Here is a 17,939-nt window from a genome sequence, read left to right on the forward strand (position 1 = left end):
AGTTCAACTTAGCACCATTTTCAAAAAGGAAACTTTACCTTCTATTACATTCACGTTAAATGTACACATCGCTTCATTGCCTGATTGATCAGCAGCTGTGCAGGTGACTACTGTGTTTCCTATCACGAAGAAATTTCCGCTTACTGCATCACACAGGGTTGTCGCTGTTCCGGACAGATCTGTGGCTGTTGCTGCTGAGAAGGATGCTGCTGCACCGCCTTGTGACGGTACCGTAACCTCCACGGTAACTGTGACATCACTTGAGCACATAATTACTGGCGGAGTGGTGTCCTCTGTAAAATAAGTGTAGCTTAGTTTTGGTTCAGATTCTGTCAGACCTGACCCAAATTTATGACCTCTTTGACATTAAATTCATCTCAAGGGAACTAATACATACATTCTTCATCTTACATTCAAGCCATATTAACAAACCAACAAATAAGAAGAAGTTTATTGGATGGTGCCACTCAATTCTACCCACCAATTAGGCCTATTCTTTAATAAAAGAGTATTAAGCTAATTATAACTTCACATATAAAAAGGAGAAAGTAAAAAAGTGATGAAAGTGTAACATTTCGGTTGACAGAATTGAGTTGTAGACGGTAGACTGGCAAAACTGTTCACATCTCTGAATAGTTGACTATACATTGTGTGTCAGCAATTGACAAAAAGGTAAGTTCCACATTAACCACTTTACCTCTCAAATGCCATGAATATGTTATTATTCTGTTTTGTGTTTTTAATCATAGTGAAATTTGTTTGAAATTATAATCGAGATAAATACACATATAAATGAGTCAAATCAAACTGCATAAACACTAAGAATAACAAAAGTAAGTGTGAGATGTAAAAAGAAGATGTTGGAACAGCAGTCTGGGACCTATTACAACATCTCAGATGGACCAAATTTCAGGAAGAAACATCATGATGAAGCAACAAATAAAACAAGGATCATTCAAACACATCTTGCTTGATGGGAAGAATATCAAGCAAGATGTAAAAAGACCTTTTCCCCAAAAATTGCCAGGGAATACGTAATCAAGTGACAGTACTTTTTCCTACTCTTTTTCTCTAAACTTGGTGCCTAGGCTCTCATCTTTCATATATCTACTCCAGATGTGTATTTCACTGCCACGGTCATGATGACCTGACATTTTGGCATAAGTTTGGTGGTATTGTATTGTGATACATGCTGATTATGGTAGGATAACATTCACACTATTTAATATGAAACATCAAAGATTGAAGAAAGAGATTGCACAATGTCTTCAAATTCTCACTTGAAGTACAGGTGGCATATGGACAACTGTTAGATGTGTAAAAGTATAGACCTATTTTATCTAAGAATATTTGCTGTGAAGTCAATAGGGAATTTGGCTCCATTGTCTTCCAGTGAAGACATAGTGAGGAATGGTTTTTGGAAGTGGTGACCCTAAATGAGTCAGGGTTTCTACCGGACTCCTACTCGGACATCCAGAACTTACTCTTAGGTTGCGGGAAGAAATGCAGTCAAACAACAAAGACTGACCAGCCTGTACACTGTAGGAGGGATGTTTAGACTTGGTGAAGTTATACAACAAACCACCAAGACAAAGCATGGCTATCAAAGATAAGTCTGGAACGGAAAAGCTCGTACATACAAGATGAACAAATCTATTCCTTTATAATTTAATTGAGAAAATGAGTGGCAAGAATGGTTATATCTGAACTTCACCAAGTTTGAAAAATTAATTAGCTCTCTTCACAGAAATAGCTATATAGAGAATCATAAAGATATAGCTAAGGAGTACCAGACAGGACTGATTAGACTTGTCAAAACACTCTACAAATCAAACAAGTAATAGCTAGAAATAGTCCCAGATAAATCTGTTGATGATGGTTCTGTCCAGTAGGCCCTACCCTCTGTCTCTCCAAGCTCAACATTGATAAGTACATCAGTAGGACAAAAATTAACAGTTGGTGGGGTTGTATCGACTATGGAATAATACCACATTAAATCAAAACTTAAGTGTTTGTCAAATGAGTTAGTAGTCTTTGGACTGCACTGTAATATCATTCAATTAAAATATATATTAGTTATAATATGATTAAAGATCTTACCAATTATAAACCATAACATGAATTCACAGATAGCAGTATTCCCAGAAGCATCAACAAAAATATAAGTGATTGTTCTATGCAGAACGTCAACTGCAAAAAATGTTCCTGGAGCATCAGACCGAGAGGAGAGCATTTCCGTGCCAGAAATATCTGAAGCAGTCGGTTCTGTCCATGATATTACTCTCCCTGGAAGTCCCAATTCAATGGTTTCTGAGATGTCTGCTGGGCATCCACTTATGGTTGGAGGTATTGTGTCCTCTGTCACAAAATGAGCATATTGAGAGTGTGAAGGAAGTAATGGATATTGATTAGCAGTAAACAAATCCATCTTCAATAGAATTTATTTGCAATAGACTCAACCCTCACAGTGCTTTTCACCAATAAAACTTGCAAGATAAACAGCATAAAAACAATAAAAGTAAGTTCCACATTAATCACATACCCTCGTACATGCCATGTACATGTTTTTTTTAAAAATAATATTGCAATTCTAAAAAAGCATTTGTTTGGAATTATAATAGAGAAACTACAATATAAATGAGTCAAATAAAACTACATAAACACTTAGAACAACAAAATTAAGTATGAGATGTAAAAGAGGATGTTGGAGCAGCAGGCTGGGACCTATTACAACATCTGAGATAGATCAAGTACTTTACATTATGCAGCAAGTCCATCTATAAGCCATGTTAATAGTCACAGGTAACACATGACAAATTTTTTAGAATGCTCTTCTGGTTGTCCCTTGGACTCCCAGGTCTTATTATTTGGTTGTCTGAACAGCAAATGTGGTTGTCCGCAAAAATGTAGTCAAAAAACAAAGAATGACCAACATACACACTGTAGGAGGGATGTTTAGACTTGGTGAAGTTATACAAGAAACCACCAAGACAAAGGATGGCTATCAAAGATAAGTCTGGAATGGAAAAGGCTTAGAAAGAAAAATCTGGAATTGAAAAGGAACTCGTACATGTAAGATGAACAAATCTAGTCCTTTTAATTTAATTGAAAAAATGAGTGGCAAGAATGGTTATATCTGAACTTCACCAAGTTTGAAAAATTAATTAGCTCTCTTCACAGAAATAGCTATATAAAGAATCATAAAGATATAGCTAAGGAGTAGCAGACAGGACTGATTAGACTTGTCAAAACACTCTACAAATCAAACAAGTAATAGCTAGAAATAGATCTATAGAGAATGATAAAAATATAGCTAGGGAGGACCAGACAGGACTGATTAGACTTGTCAAAACACTCTACAAATCAAACAAGTAATAGCTAGAAATAGATCTATAGAGAAAGATAAAAATATAGCTAGGGAGGACCAGACAGGACTGATTAGACTTGTATAAACACTCTACAAATCAAACAAGTAATAGCTAGAAATAGATCTATAGAGAATGATAAAGATATAACTAAGGAGTACCAGATTATTATCACCACAACCATCCATTTAGAGCTACTAATATAGACCTAAATTATAGTCTCAAAATACATCAGAATGCATCACTTGATCTAGAATTTATAAAACAAATCTTGACAGGTTTGAGTCTGTAGTCAATTTGGTGCATTGGAGTTATCCGTAGCAAATTGTTCAAAATAAAGCACCACGGTTGATGTTATACCCAACTCTGTTTCAGCCCTGAATTCATTTGTACACTGTTCAATCTCTGTCGGTTTACTGTCCTCTGAAATAAAATACTCTGAGGTATTCTGTCAACCGTAACAAGAAAGAACATAAAATGGGAACTTATCAAAAAGATTGCATGTTGTCAGAGATAAGTTACAGAAGAGCATCTGAAAACATGAAATAAAAGTTCATGACTTAATGTAAATAATGAAATGACAGGAGTTTTATCTAGGGACACCTTCTAGAAGAAAGGTAGTGAAGAACAGAGGAAGTGATTTAATACCTGTAGTAACAGTAACAATAAATGTACAAGTTGCTTCATTTCCACTTGGATCAGTGAAAACATACACAATCGGAGTGGCCCCCAAGGGGAAAGAATCGCCAGGTCTTCCAGTACGAGGTAACAAAGTTGCTCCTGCAAGGTCAGTGGCAGTGGGTTCTGACCAAAACACAACACCATCTAGAAGTCCAAGCTCAACGACAGTTGAAGCCCCTGCAGTAGGACAGTTGCTGATTGTTGGAGGAGTTCTATCCACTGAAATAAAACAACATCAACTTTTAATGCTAAAAGTAGGACATTTTCAGGTAACAAAAATTTCACTTGGCATTTCATCAAATTTTCATTAGAAGTACTCACTTAGTACAAATTAACACATTTATTGTATATAGCTGTACAAGTTATCCTTGAGATAAAGGTGAGCCACATACTCTATACACTTCTGATCCTGACAGAGGTCTAGCAATGACAGATAAAAGACATAAACATACTTGTTGTTACTATTATAAGGAATGTGCAGCTATTGCTGTTCCCATCAGGATCCACAAACAAATACAGACAACTAGTTTCACCGACAGGGTACGAGCCGCCCGGTTGACAGGTCTGAGTCTGTAGTAAATTTGGTGCATTGGAGTTATCGGTAGCAAACGGTTCATCATAACGCACTACGGTTGATGTTACACCCAACTCCACTATTTCCCTGACTTCGGGTGGACACTGGAAAACCTGTGGTGGGGTAGTGTCCTCTGAAATACAACAATAAATTATGAAAATTGCAACTTTTTGGGTTTATGTAGTTAGTATGTTATACAGAAATGCAAGAAATAAACCCATGTTGAAGATTCTCAGCTTCTTTACTCATTACAATATTAAAGTGTAGAGTATTCTTCTCTCCATTATTAATTAAACACATTGGTGTAACAATGTTACAGAATATTTACACAGAATTTGAAAAGACGTTGTCTTGATAATGATTACTTACATATGATCTGATCGGATATGATCTGCACTTACACTACAACCTTGATCTCAAGCACAGGATCTGATCCTGAGCAGGAGATCAGATGTTATTTAGTGTAAAAGCCCCCTGACAGACCCAACTTCAACTTGCCGTTTCATTACTAAGACTTTCTTTGTTTTCTTAGTTTGAAAATGGAAAATGACGTGTTAAAGTGTTATCATTCTCCTGATCTAACTCCCCCCACATTCAGGGGTACAGAGACAGACTCTTCCGTGTCTTTTCAAGTAGAATTCCCTACATTTTCACAATCAACTAAGTTATAAAGGTAACCTGTTTTTAAGTATGGGATCCTCCCCTGCAACAGTAACAATGGATTTCCTTCAAATGGATGTGGAGAGAAAGAGAAGTTTTCCAGAAATGTTACAATGATTCTAATTGTTGTTCCTTTAGATTTGCTTCAAATAAATCACTCCAAATCATGTCAGTGTAGCAGATATATAACAGACAATGCAATGTGTGTATGTCGACTCCACCATTTTCTATGCGAGGCAGCTATGAGTCATAGATCGAACTGGTTACTGTAACATTTTGATTTTGAGTGCTATGACATTTCGACCCACAAGGGTGCACATATGGTACTTGTCAAGACAATTGACTACTACTGCTATCATTAAAATTGTCAAGAATGATAATCAGACTGCAACAGGTTTTCAAAGAATCATATATCTTATCATTTATGATAAGTCTACCTGTGGATGAAATATTATTACAATTAAAAATTTGATTCAATAAAATACACTTCTTGCAACTTGCACCTGTTAGCACTGTGATGGTGAAGACGCATTGATCGCTGTTACCCGATGAATCAGTGAAAGTAAAAGTACAAGGAGTTGTTCCTACAGGGTATCTGACTCCAGAATTACAGCTTGGTACAACAGTAATGGAGTTGGAGGCATCCATGGCTGTTGGTTCATCAAATTGAACTATCGCTGAAGTTATGCCAAGCTCAATGGTAGCACTGACACTTGGAGCATCGACGCCCGGGCATTCCAGGACTAAAGGCCGAACAGTATCAACTGCAGGAGAAAAGAAAGAATACTACCTCCATCTCTAAATCTCTATCATTTCAGAGAACTGAATACATAAGAGCACAAGCATAAAGTAAGTAGTTGACTTTCATAACCATATTTCAATCTCAAATTCAGTTTTATTTGTTGGAAACTCTGTGAAATGTTTCTTTCTGTCCATAAATTTGCAATGAGGCAGTAAAGTTAATCGCAGTATACAATGTCAATGAGGCCCCTATCCCTGTTTTTCATCTGCAAAGAGAAGACCATACTCAGTAACCTCTGCTATGACAGTGTCATAGGAATACATTCAGAGCTGATCATTATTTACAAATGCAATGTCAATTCTTGAAATGTCTGTTATAACATCCATACAATAAACCAACAAAGTAGTTTTTGTTCAAGAATACATCTGATGCTAGGAGAAATTATGATACAAATGCAACAAGCTCTATGAAAAGAAAGAATTCAAATGCTTCTGTCACCTATCACCTTGGTAGCAGTGAACAGTGAATAAAACCACCATTCTTTGAAAAGTCACCTCTTTCTTTATTTGTCAAATTAGGAATAAAAAACTGATCATGTTCAAATTTCACAAATGTTTTGAAAGCTGCCAGAATACATTTGATATGCATATGTCAAGTTGTACTAAAAGACAGGGGGGTAAAAGTCAACTTATTATTAAAGACATAGGAAGCAAAAAACTAAAAAAAAAGAAGTACATCTGTTGATATGTACTCAAAGTTTACATGAAACATGAATGATGCAAAATTAAAGAATTACTTTAAATTTCTCTTCATGGTTGAAAAACCTCATATTTTAGTTGGTTACCGTTGTCATATCTGATGACAAACTTCACTTGTCACGAAGAACAATCAAGCAAATTACGACTATTATATCACTCACTTGTGATGACCTGGACAGGAAATGAACAAGTAGCAGAATTTCCAGATCCATCTGTGCAAGTGTAGGTGACTACAGTATCTCCTACCAAGAAGAAGGAACCTGGCAGATTGGATCTGGCTGTCACAGAAGCTACGTTTGATATATCTTGACAGGTAGGCTCAATCCAAGTAACCGAACGCCCTGGGTTACCCAACTCAGTGCTTTCAGATACAAAAGCTGGCAAGTTGACACATTCTGGAGGTGTGGTGTCAACTGAAAGAAGCAAAACAATGTAACAATTAGCCAAACAGCCACCAAACAGTAGATGATACATTCAAAATTTGGAAAAGCCAATATTTATTCTATATCCTTTTGTTCCTTCATCATGATGAAAATTACAACAATTTACTTGGAATAGGTGAAACTAATCTGGAAATAAACCAGAGATGAACATTTACCAGTTGTTATTGAGATCATAAAGGCGCAAACAGCCTCATTCAGACTGCTGTCTCTGAAGGTGTAGATCACTTGGGTTATTTCCGCTGGAAAAAAATCATTTGGTGCGTGTGTCCTGTCAACCAACATAGCACTACCAGATATATCTGTGGCTGATGGTTCAATCCATGTAATGATTAGTCCTGGTACACCCAACTCAACCTGTCTTTCAATCAGGCTGGGACAATTCACAATCATTGGTGGAGTAGTGTCCTCTGTAAATGTGAAACATGGATACATCATTCTATAAGAATTCAAGACTCATAACATGCAGAAGCCACATTGAGACCTGTATGCAGCACAGTAGCTTGGTACAAGTCTTGGAAAGTTATTGTCAAGTACTGAGATTTGTCTATTAAGCAAATCCTAAATGAGTAAGTCACAGACAACAAGACTCACATACACATGGATACTTATAATTTTACATGTGTCTTTGTCCTATTACATGAAAAGATGCCATAGGAGCTAACCTTACCTAACACTTAATGTTATATGTGTACTTCTCCTGTTACATGAATAGATGCCTTAGCTGTTAACCTTACCTAACTTATAATTGTACATGTTTTCCTGTCCGATTACACAAGTAGATGCCTTAGCTGTTAACCTTACCTAACACATAATTTTACATGTTTTCCTGTCCGATTAGACAAGTAGATGCCTTAGCTGTTAACCTTACCTAACATATAATTGTATATGTTTTCCTGTCCGATTACACAAGTAGATGCATTAGCTGTTAACCTTACCTAACTTATAATTGTACATGTTTTCCTGTCCGATTACACGAGTAGATGTCTTAGCTGGTAATCTTACCTAACTTATAATTGTACATGTTTTCCTGTCGGATTACACAAGTAGATGCCTTAGCTGTCAGCCTTACTTAACTTATAATTGTACATGTTTTCCTGTCCGATTACACAAGTAGATGCCTTAGCTGTTAACCTTACCTAACTTATAATTGTACATGTTTTCCTGTCCGATTACACAAGTAGATGCCTTAGCTGTTAACCTTACCTAACTTATAATTGTACATGTTTTCCTGTCCGATTACACAAGTAGATGTCTTAGCTGTTAACCTTACCTAACTTATAATTGTACATGTTTTCCTGTCCGATTACACAAGTACATGCCTTAGCTGTTAACCTTACTTAACTTACAATTGTATATGTTTTCCTGTCCGATTACACAAGTAGATGTCTTAGCTGTTAACCTTACCTAACTTATAATTGTACATGTTTTCCTGTCCGATTACACAAGTAGATGCCTTAGGGAAGGCTCGCAAATTTAACCGGCGATGATCGAAGGCCCAACCGTTGCTATCCAGTGTAATAGCACAGCAACCAGCTGGTAATGAGTCATGCTTGAACGCACACATTTCCTGCCTTCCAAGAGTCGGTGGACAGTTGTATGCACTTGACTATGAGACCACAAATTAAGCCTCTTATGCACAAAAGAAGACCAGACAATGAACTGGTCACTTTGGTCCAGGATGTACACAAAAGGGTTATAGAATTTTCTCTGCAGGTTGGAGAATTGTTTATCAATAAAGCTACTACATTTAGGCTACTGTAACTGCATTGAGTTACTTCACAGTTGTGTGTACTTTGCTGACGGTTTGTGCTCGTAACATGAATTTTACGTGGCGCTTTCATCGCTATTTTTTATTTCGTGTTTTGCAATTGAACTAACGGAGACACTCCGTTTGGTCTTGAATCCCTTAATACACAAAAACCTACATCATCAATGCTCTAGACAATCTCTCAAACCTGTGGGGACTTTTCTTTCGTTCGTACTATAAACAGTTTATTGAAATGACAGTAAATATATAGCCTAACCATTAAAACTCTCGTACGTATCTATATGCAGAATCACCTCCACGTGAGTCATGCAGTCAGACAGTAGGCTAAGACATGTGCGTGATCTTACTTTCACGTTGCGCAGCTGCTTTCGGGTTGTAAAAAACCTGAACAGTTCGCGACTTGTGCAAGAAAAATTGTTATTGCATGGCGCTTTACGAAATGGAGTGGCTAATAAAGAAACCGAATAATTCTTATTCATAGTAGACTTAATTGGCTTTAGTTGTAACGAAGTCACAAATGATATAATTTTAATTTAGTTTGAGAAATTACGTTTGTTCAGATCGTTTAGCATAAAGCATAAATTCGGTTTAGACTACAACGGTATGACTAGTTGTAATTGTACTATACACTGAACCAATGTTTGAAAACTTGCGTTTGAAGCCTTCATGAATGGGTAATATGACTTTTTGTATCACATTGCGTGACATTTATTTCTTGGCAACTTGCCAACGTTACTTGAGATAGTAGTATTTCATCAGAGCCAGACAAAACTGTCTAACACCTGTCTGATAACATTTTTGGCACGTTTCCAAAAAACTTTACATGGAGTAAACTATTTTGACGCCACCCTAGAATTAATTAGGTCAGTCAGTAAAGCATCGGTAAAGTTATGCGAAATATTATCTTAGACGTTCAAGAAAATTTATATCCCCGTAACAAAGTAAAACCATGGATGTATATAAAACACACCTCAAGCTAACCGACTCATCCGCATGAACAAAACAATCTGTTCCCCATGATACACGAACAGTCTATACCATACATACATAGCACGATATCAAGGCCCCAATAGCTACAGTATGGCCATCTTTATCAAAGTAAACCTTGCAATCCCATGTTTTAGGCCACTTGGCATGATTAACTAAATGCTCAATATCTTTTTCCATGTCCTTGTAGAAAACGTCAACTTCGCAAAATACAATAAGTTGTGTTTTTGTTGTTACGTGAGATCCGTAACCGACGAAGTGGTTAGGCTATGTACTATACTCTTCACTATGGTAGGATAATTATTTTTCCTTTTTTTGTGTGGAAATTCTAGAAAATACTTTCTTTTTCCCCCGCTTAACAGCAGATGTGGTCGTATGGTTTATTCATAAATGGGTGTACTAGAGCCTTGTTTACATGACATTTGTTGCATTTAACACGTTAAGCCAGTTTCGCGTGAATTTTTCGAAAGTATTTTGCTCGATCTTTCGTAAAATTTGAAAGGTGTACCAACTTACTGTTCGAGTAGAGAAAAGAGAGATGGATCAGTGTTAGTGAATGAAAATACTTTGTACAGGAAAAGAAGTCTGAAAGTATTTTGAAACATTCGATACGAAAATAGTTCATGAAGATTTCAACTCGTTCTTGAAATAAATCTCCTTCTACTGTGGTCACAGTGCCATTGTTACGTAAACACCACAGACCAGGAAAAGGCAAGTACCGCTTTTGTTTACAAACAATAGCAGCGCTTCTGTGTTGGGAGCTCAATGCTCATTACTTTCACGGAGTTACCGTGGGTGTGTGCACTCAAGCGTGAGCGATATGCAGGCTGCATAATGAGCAGTGGTGTGCTGCTGGCTGGGCCTTCGATCATCGCCGGTTAAATTTGCGAGCCTTCCCTTAGCTGTTAACCTTACTTAACATATAATTGTACATGTTTTCCTGTCCGATTACACAAGTAGATGCCTTAGCTGTTAACCTTACCTAACATATAATTGTACATGTTTTCCTGTCCGATTACACAAGTAGATGCCTTAGCTGTTAACCTTACCAAACCAAACATCTTTCTGGATATCTTTTTCTATTCTATATTTATAGATGGATATATTAGATGGATATTATGGTCCTGATACATAACAATACATCTTTGAGGATATCCTTTGCTACTATATATTTACAGATGGATATATTGGTCCTGATACTTGACTAAATACCCCAGCGGTCATAAATTGCTAAGTTATATCGATATATTGGTCCTGATACATGACTATATAACGCAGCGGTCACAGATTGCTAAGTTATATGGATATATTGGTCCTGATACGTAACCATGCACCTTTGTGGATATCCTTTTGCTACTAAATACTCCAGCAGTCACAGATTGCTAAGTTATATGGATATATTAGTCCTGATACATAACAATACATCTTTGTGGATATCCTTTGCTACTATACATTTATAGATGGATATATTTGCCATGATACATGACTATATACCGCAGCGGTCACAGATTGCTAAGTTATATGGATATATTGGTCCTGATACATAACCATACATCTTTGTGGATATCCTTTGCCAGAAAAGAATGATATATGGGTACTATTATATGACTATACCTCATCGGTTATCCTAGTTTAAATTGAAACAATTATGCAGAGATAATGGGTTTTGGCATGCCTTAATATTGGTGATTAAGCTTATCACTTACACAGTATAAATCAATACTTCTGGTAAATTACTAAACAGTGGTTGGGTATCACTGGGTACTAGTCAGATGTATACAGCTATTCCTCAGCTGTGCTCATCTTAAATATTACATTCAATATGATTACAGCAATCATTAACCTTAAATACTTGAATTTATCAATCTTACCAGTTGTGACAGTTACTAAAAAGCTACAACTTGCAACATTGCCAGTTTCATCTGAAAATAAGTACACCACAGTGGTCATGCCAATTGAGAAGCTTTCTCCTGGTCCATTAGAACGTGATGTCAGTACGACTGTTCCAGAAATGTCGGTGGCTGTTGGTTCCGTCCATCCAACAACAGCAGTTTGAGTTCCTAACTCAATGACAGCAGACATATCATTGGGACATCCAGAAATTGTTGGTGGAACTGTATCCTCTACAAAAAAAAGAAAATAAATACAACAGGTGTTACCCGACCTTTAAGCTAAAGTATTCAAACTCAGGATTCCACTTTGGACATTGGATCCATTGAGTTAATGACAAAACTGCACAATTTCAGTAAATATGTTGTTCTATTCTCTGCCTGGACTTCAACTTGCCTCTGATAAACTAAAGTTTCATGGGGCAACATTAGAAACATGTAATATTTGCTAAAGAACAGAAATTGGTCTTCCAAATGTAATTTGAGAGGGTATTGTAGAGGCAAATGAGTGCAGTGGTCATAGTTTGAGCTCTTTCAGGAAATTGTTACTAGTTAAACAATGTTCCTCTTCAATTTGGTAATCCAACATATGATAAAACTATATACAAATTTATACAATTTTCCATGGATTAAACAGATTTCATGGTAAAAGGATACGACAAACTGACTTGATCTATCAATTACTGATCATTTATTTAGTTTCATAACTTTTGCCTACACAGGTCTCATAATTCACCCTATTTACTCACTAAATGCAACTGGATTTCTGCATTTACGAGTAAAATAAAAAACAAAGATACCCTGCATTAAAGGAACACACACCTCTGAAAGTCTGGGTGTCATCATCAATCAATCTTTATTTCATATGACCAGCCACTGACTCACAAACTAGAAACTCTTTAGCTACTTTCTTCACACAGTACGTCGTCTAACAGCTTTCACCATTGGTATATGCTACACCTTGACTGTGTGCTGTATATGCTATGCTTAAATTACTAGAAATCAACTAGAAGATGCAAAACCTGCTTAACAAAGCCATTCATGGGAAAAAAGTTGCGATAGTACACCATATAGGATGGAGCAATATTCAGAAAGAAATTCAGTCCCCAGCCTCAACGATTAATTTGAAGAAGGAAAAAAATGTGAAAGGAATATAGTTGAAAATGTTTACATTTACAGTAAAGAGTAGTTTGAGAGAAAAACCTGGACCAGTTAACTGGCAGTACAACAGTCAGTGTAGGACTTTAAATTATGTAAGGCAAACCGGACCAGCTAGCTGGCAGTACAACAGTCAGTGTAGACCTTAAGTCTATAAGGCAACTTGGACCATCTAGCTTGCAGTACAACAGTCAGAAACCTGGACCAGCTAGCTGGTAGTACAACAGTCAGAAACCTGGACCAGCTAGCTGGTAGTACAACAGTCAGTGTAGGACTTTAAATTATGTGAGGCAACCTGGACCAGCTAGCTGGCAGTACAACGTCAGTGTAGAACTTAAGTCTATAAGGCAATTTGGACCATCTAGCTTGCAGTACAACAGTCAGAAACCTGGACCAGCTAGCTGGCAGTACAACAGTCAGAAACCTGGACCAGCTGGCTGGAAGTACAACAGTCAGAAACCTGGACCAGCTAGCTAGGAGTACAACAGTCAGAAACCTGGACCAGCTAGCTGGCAGTACAACAGTAGGAAGCCTGGACCAGCTGGCTGGAAGTACAACAGTCAGAAACCTGGACCAGCTAGCTGGGAGTAAACAGTCAGTGTAGGACTTTAGTCTATGTAAGGCTAGCTTTACTGTCCTAATACTCAATTTAGGTACAGATGTGATATGTAGTGCTCATGCCCATGTAATCTAAATGTTTAATGTAATCTAAATGTTCTATTTGTTTTCTTCAAAATTAGACCTTGCATGAAAGAAGCAATAAGTGCATCACAAATACTCATTATTTCATAATTCTTTTATCGTAAGAAATGGGTTAGAATTTCTTGGTTTGGATATTATTTAGAACAATATCAGTGTTGTATTAAACAAGAACCAGATCCTCATACATATAGCTGAAAAGTATTAGGGTATAAGAACAGACTTCAGGTTCTTTGGCAGGTTGTCATGAAAAGGTCTCCCTTTGATAGATGTAAATACCAGCTAGGAAAATCCATCGACTCAAAGCTGCAAAACATGTATATAGTGAGACCTTTGGCAAGATGATTGTGGCAGGGTAAAGTTGACATGCAGATTTAATCAGACTAAGATTTACAAGAAAAAAAGGGTTCCCATGTAGTTTTCCAAGTCTTAGGGTTTCCTGTTACCATGATCTCTATGTATGGCATTGGAAAATTGTTGCCCAAGAAATGCAAACTCCTGTGGCCTGATATGATAAATGAACAAAATTGAATACTGTTTGCAGCTTCATATTCAATATCAATATATGCAAAAAGTTAATGTTGCTCTTGTATTAAATTTAAGGAATATGCAACTAGAAATTTAAGTTCAGCAAGTAGATTTTATTAGCAGTTTTCAGCAAGTAGCATAAGTTGTGATATTGTACTAGGCAAACTTAGATGTCGTCAGATTGTTCAGTAATAATCTTAAGAGTAGAAGATTTATGTTAAAATATCCTGAAAGATCTCACCAAAAACAAACTCTATACAGAATTCACAGATATCAAGATTCCCAGATTCATCGCTAAATGTATACATGACTGTTCTTTTCTCAGATGCAAGGAAACATTAAGTGTTTGAAAATAAGTTAGTAGTCTTTGGACTGCACTGTAATATCATTAAATTAGAAGATATATTAGTTATAATATGATTAAAGATCTTACCAATTATAAACCATAACATGAATTCACAGTTTGCAGTATTCCCAGAAGCATCAACAAAAGTATAAGTGATTGTTCTATGCAGAACGTCAACTGCAAAAAATGTTCCTGGAGCATCAGACCGAGAGGAGAGCATTGCTGTACCAGAAGTATCAGAAGCAGTCGGTTCTATCCATGATATTACTCTCCCTGGCAGTCCTAATTCAATGGTTTCTGAGATGTCTGCTGGGCATCCACTTATGGTTGGAGGTATTGTGTCAACTGTATCATGAAGAGCATATTAAGAGTTTGAAGCAAGCGATGGATAGCGAAATAGGAATAAACAAACCATTTTAATCATAAATGGAAAGGTTTTATCGATTGGCTAAATACTATTCACATACTCTTAATATAGGACAAACCACCTGCATGCTAAACTAAGAAAGCTTAGTTTCCTATTAAAACCCAGTTGGCTCTCCCTGTATATCCTATTAAAAGGCTTTGAATTGGCAATTTTTCATAAAGATTATACAAATATGACTGAGTCAGCTCATTATATATACAACAATCACAATTGGTAAAATTAAATGAGAGAGGTATATATAAAAGACCATGTTGAAACACAGCATGGTAGCTAACTAATAATCTGCAGATAAAAACTGAGATATAGACCAAATGTCAGGAAGAAACATCACAATACTTTGTAAACAAAATTTTTTTTTTAGTTACTTGTTGTGATGAATATCATGAAAGTGCAGACAGCAGTGTTTCCAGCATTATCAGAGAAAGTGTAAGACACGGTGGTTAGTCCCGTTGTGAAGAAATCATTTGGTGCGTTGGATCTCATCGTTACTATAGCTACTCCAGATAAATCTGTCGCTGTTGGTTCTGTCCAAAATATTGTGGTCCCTGTCAGACCTAGCTCTATTTCCTGTGTTATGATTCCAGGACAATCACTAATAATGGGTGACATGGTATCCACTAAAGTAGAAAAGAGAAAGAAAGATACTTCATGACCAAAACACACTGGGTATCACAGGTTTACATTATCCAGTCATTTTGAGGAGCATTTACCACAGTTTATGTGGCCTTGCATAGTCAAGTTTGTTGTCCTTGTCCAATTTTATCGTCGTCAACTCTACTGGAGTAATTTAATAGGATAGTGCAACCATTAAGAACCATAAAGGAAAACTCTAGCCATATATGCAAATTTACTTTGCTACCTAAACCCATCAGTGGATATAGCTTGTTCATATTCTTCCTATTTTTTCTTCTTAGTACATTTAAGATATTGCAAATGCAAGTTGGATTTTTATAATTTGGAGACATGTATACACAAACATCTCTTAGCCTATTGATAAAAATGAAAAAAAAAAAAAACAGATATTTTTAGGCATTTAACTAGTAGGTATCTTCATATTAATTTAGCTTAACTACTATAATGTACACTATATTAACCTCATTCTAAATTACATTTCATTTTAATGTGTAGCTCTTCATAGAATCCATGCTAATGCATACTGAAGGTATGCTGAAGAAAAAAGTAAAAAATATATTGAGAAAAGTAAAAAAAAAAAAAAAAAATCTGCTTTGTATTACCAACATTTGTGTTTAAGTTCAAGATTGTTTGATCAGATACACAATATCTAACTTATGATAAAACCAGATTGAATTTTAGAGAATGAGACTATTTTAATATCCTTACTTGTGTTGACAATCACAATGAACTGGCAAATATTAGCATTCATGGAGGCATCAACGAAGATATACATGACAGTTGTCTGACCAAGAGGAAACTCGGACCCAGGGGCATGACTGCGCACAGAGAGGTCAGCAGTTCCTGAAAGATCAGTGGCTGAGGGTTCAACCCAAATGACATTGCCTTCTGTTAATCCAAGCTCTACTGAAATACTCTGTGTAGCCGGACAGTTGGAGATGGTGGGTGGGGTTGTATCCACTGAAATGAACAATTTTAATAACAATGGAATTCAAGTTTATTGGTATCATCAATAACTTTTTTGCTTTATGTGTAATTTATTAGTAGATGATGTCATCTGTCTGTGAATTAAAAGGGAACAGTATCGCTAGAGTATAATCATGCTAAACACATAAACCTGGAAATATGCAGTTAGATTGTATAATCAACATCATTACGACATTACCGGTGTAACAGGATTTTTTCCCACCTGAAAATATTCCCCCCCCCCCCGAGGGGAATATTTCCTAGGAAATTTTCCCCCTGGGTGGAGATTTCCTAGGAAATATTCCCCCCCGGGGGGGCATTATTCCTAGGAAAAATTCCCCCCCGGGGGGGCATTATTCCTAGGAAAAATTCCCCCCCACCTTCATGTAATTCTAGTTAATTATATTTTTGTACACCTATCAAGGATATCTCATCATGGAACTATAATAAGGAGATTTTAACATTTTTTGGGCATAAACTTGGAATATATCATTCCTGCAATAAGGATATTCAGAGGAAATGTCTTGGGTTAGGGTTAGGCCATGAATGCAGTGCCATGAATGGAATGGGACTAGCTCTGATGCTCTGATGTTACTGATGTAGTCAAGTATAATCATTGTAAATTGAAACTATTACATTGTGTTGGTATGATGGTTCCACAGGAGGAATCAATGTTTATTGGGAAGGGGTTGACTTATTGATTATTGTTTATGAGCTGTGGTGAAGCTCAATGGGATTATCTTAATTATGGCTTAAGAAACTGATTGAACACCATTGAATTACTCTTCATGCATCATTAGACAAAGTTACCTGGACTTCCTCGATATGAAATTGGATATTGGGAGTTGGCTACTGATTTTCTCAACTGGCTAAATTGCACCAATCCTTGCAACTAACTGTCCGCTGGCCACTAAAAAAATGTTGCGAATACGTGAAGGATATATTCCTAGCGTTTAATTGCCATGAACAAGCGATCGACCATCTCATCATACACTGAATTTGAGATATCGCCTTTTGGAATATAGGAATATTATGAAATTCATTGCAAGCTAAAGACTTGCAGGTGCTGCCAAGAAAATTGATCATGCTTATGGTGGGGGGTATATTTTCAGGGTGGGGGGAATTTATCCTAGGAAAAATTCCCCCCCGGGGGGAAAATTTTCAGGGGGGGGAAATTTCCTGTTACAGGGAACAAGCTCTACTTTGGTATGTATAACAGACATGAACAAAAGGGAAACTTTGACGCTTCCCAAATATGTTAGTGACACAATAACTTCCTTTGTGACAAAACAAAACAAAAACAACACTCTAAATA

General features: G+C 36.6%; 1 protein-coding gene across 5 annotated transcripts in view; it reads right to left on the reverse strand.

The window, feature by feature from the left end:
- Positions 1–17,939, reverse strand: part of LOC139960011 (uncharacterized) — an 88,799-nt gene that overhangs the window by 28,536 nt on the left and 42,324 nt on the right. For 4 of the 5 annotated variants that reach the window (XM_071958030.1, XM_071958020.1, XM_071958011.1 and 1 more), the window contains 11 exons: positions 16,367–16,618; positions 15,391–15,642; positions 14,686–14,943; positions 11,850–12,101; positions 7,379–7,630; positions 6,942–7,193; positions 5,784–6,044; positions 4,499–4,753; positions 4,014–4,265; positions 2,101–2,358; positions 39–293 (listed from right to left, as the gene is read on the reverse strand). In XM_071958030.1, coding sequence (XP_071814131.1) covers positions 39–293; positions 2,101–2,358; positions 4,014–4,265; positions 4,499–4,753; positions 5,784–6,044; positions 6,942–7,193; positions 7,379–7,630; positions 11,850–12,101; positions 14,686–14,943; positions 15,391–15,642; positions 16,367–16,618 — 2,799 coding nt within the window. The remainder of the gene's footprint in view (positions 1–38; positions 294–2,100; positions 2,359–4,013; positions 4,266–4,498; positions 4,754–5,783; positions 6,045–6,941; positions 7,194–7,378; positions 7,631–11,849; positions 12,102–14,685; positions 14,944–15,390; positions 15,643–16,366; positions 16,619–17,939) is intronic. The other variant, XM_071958047.1, reaches the window with a different exon arrangement.

This window comes from Apostichopus japonicus, chromosome 3 (genome assembly GCF_037975245.1).
Source record: "Apostichopus japonicus isolate 1M-3 chromosome 3, ASM3797524v1, whole genome shotgun sequence".
NCBI lineage: Eukaryota > Metazoa > Echinodermata > Holothuroidea > Aspidochirotida > Stichopodidae > Apostichopus > Apostichopus japonicus.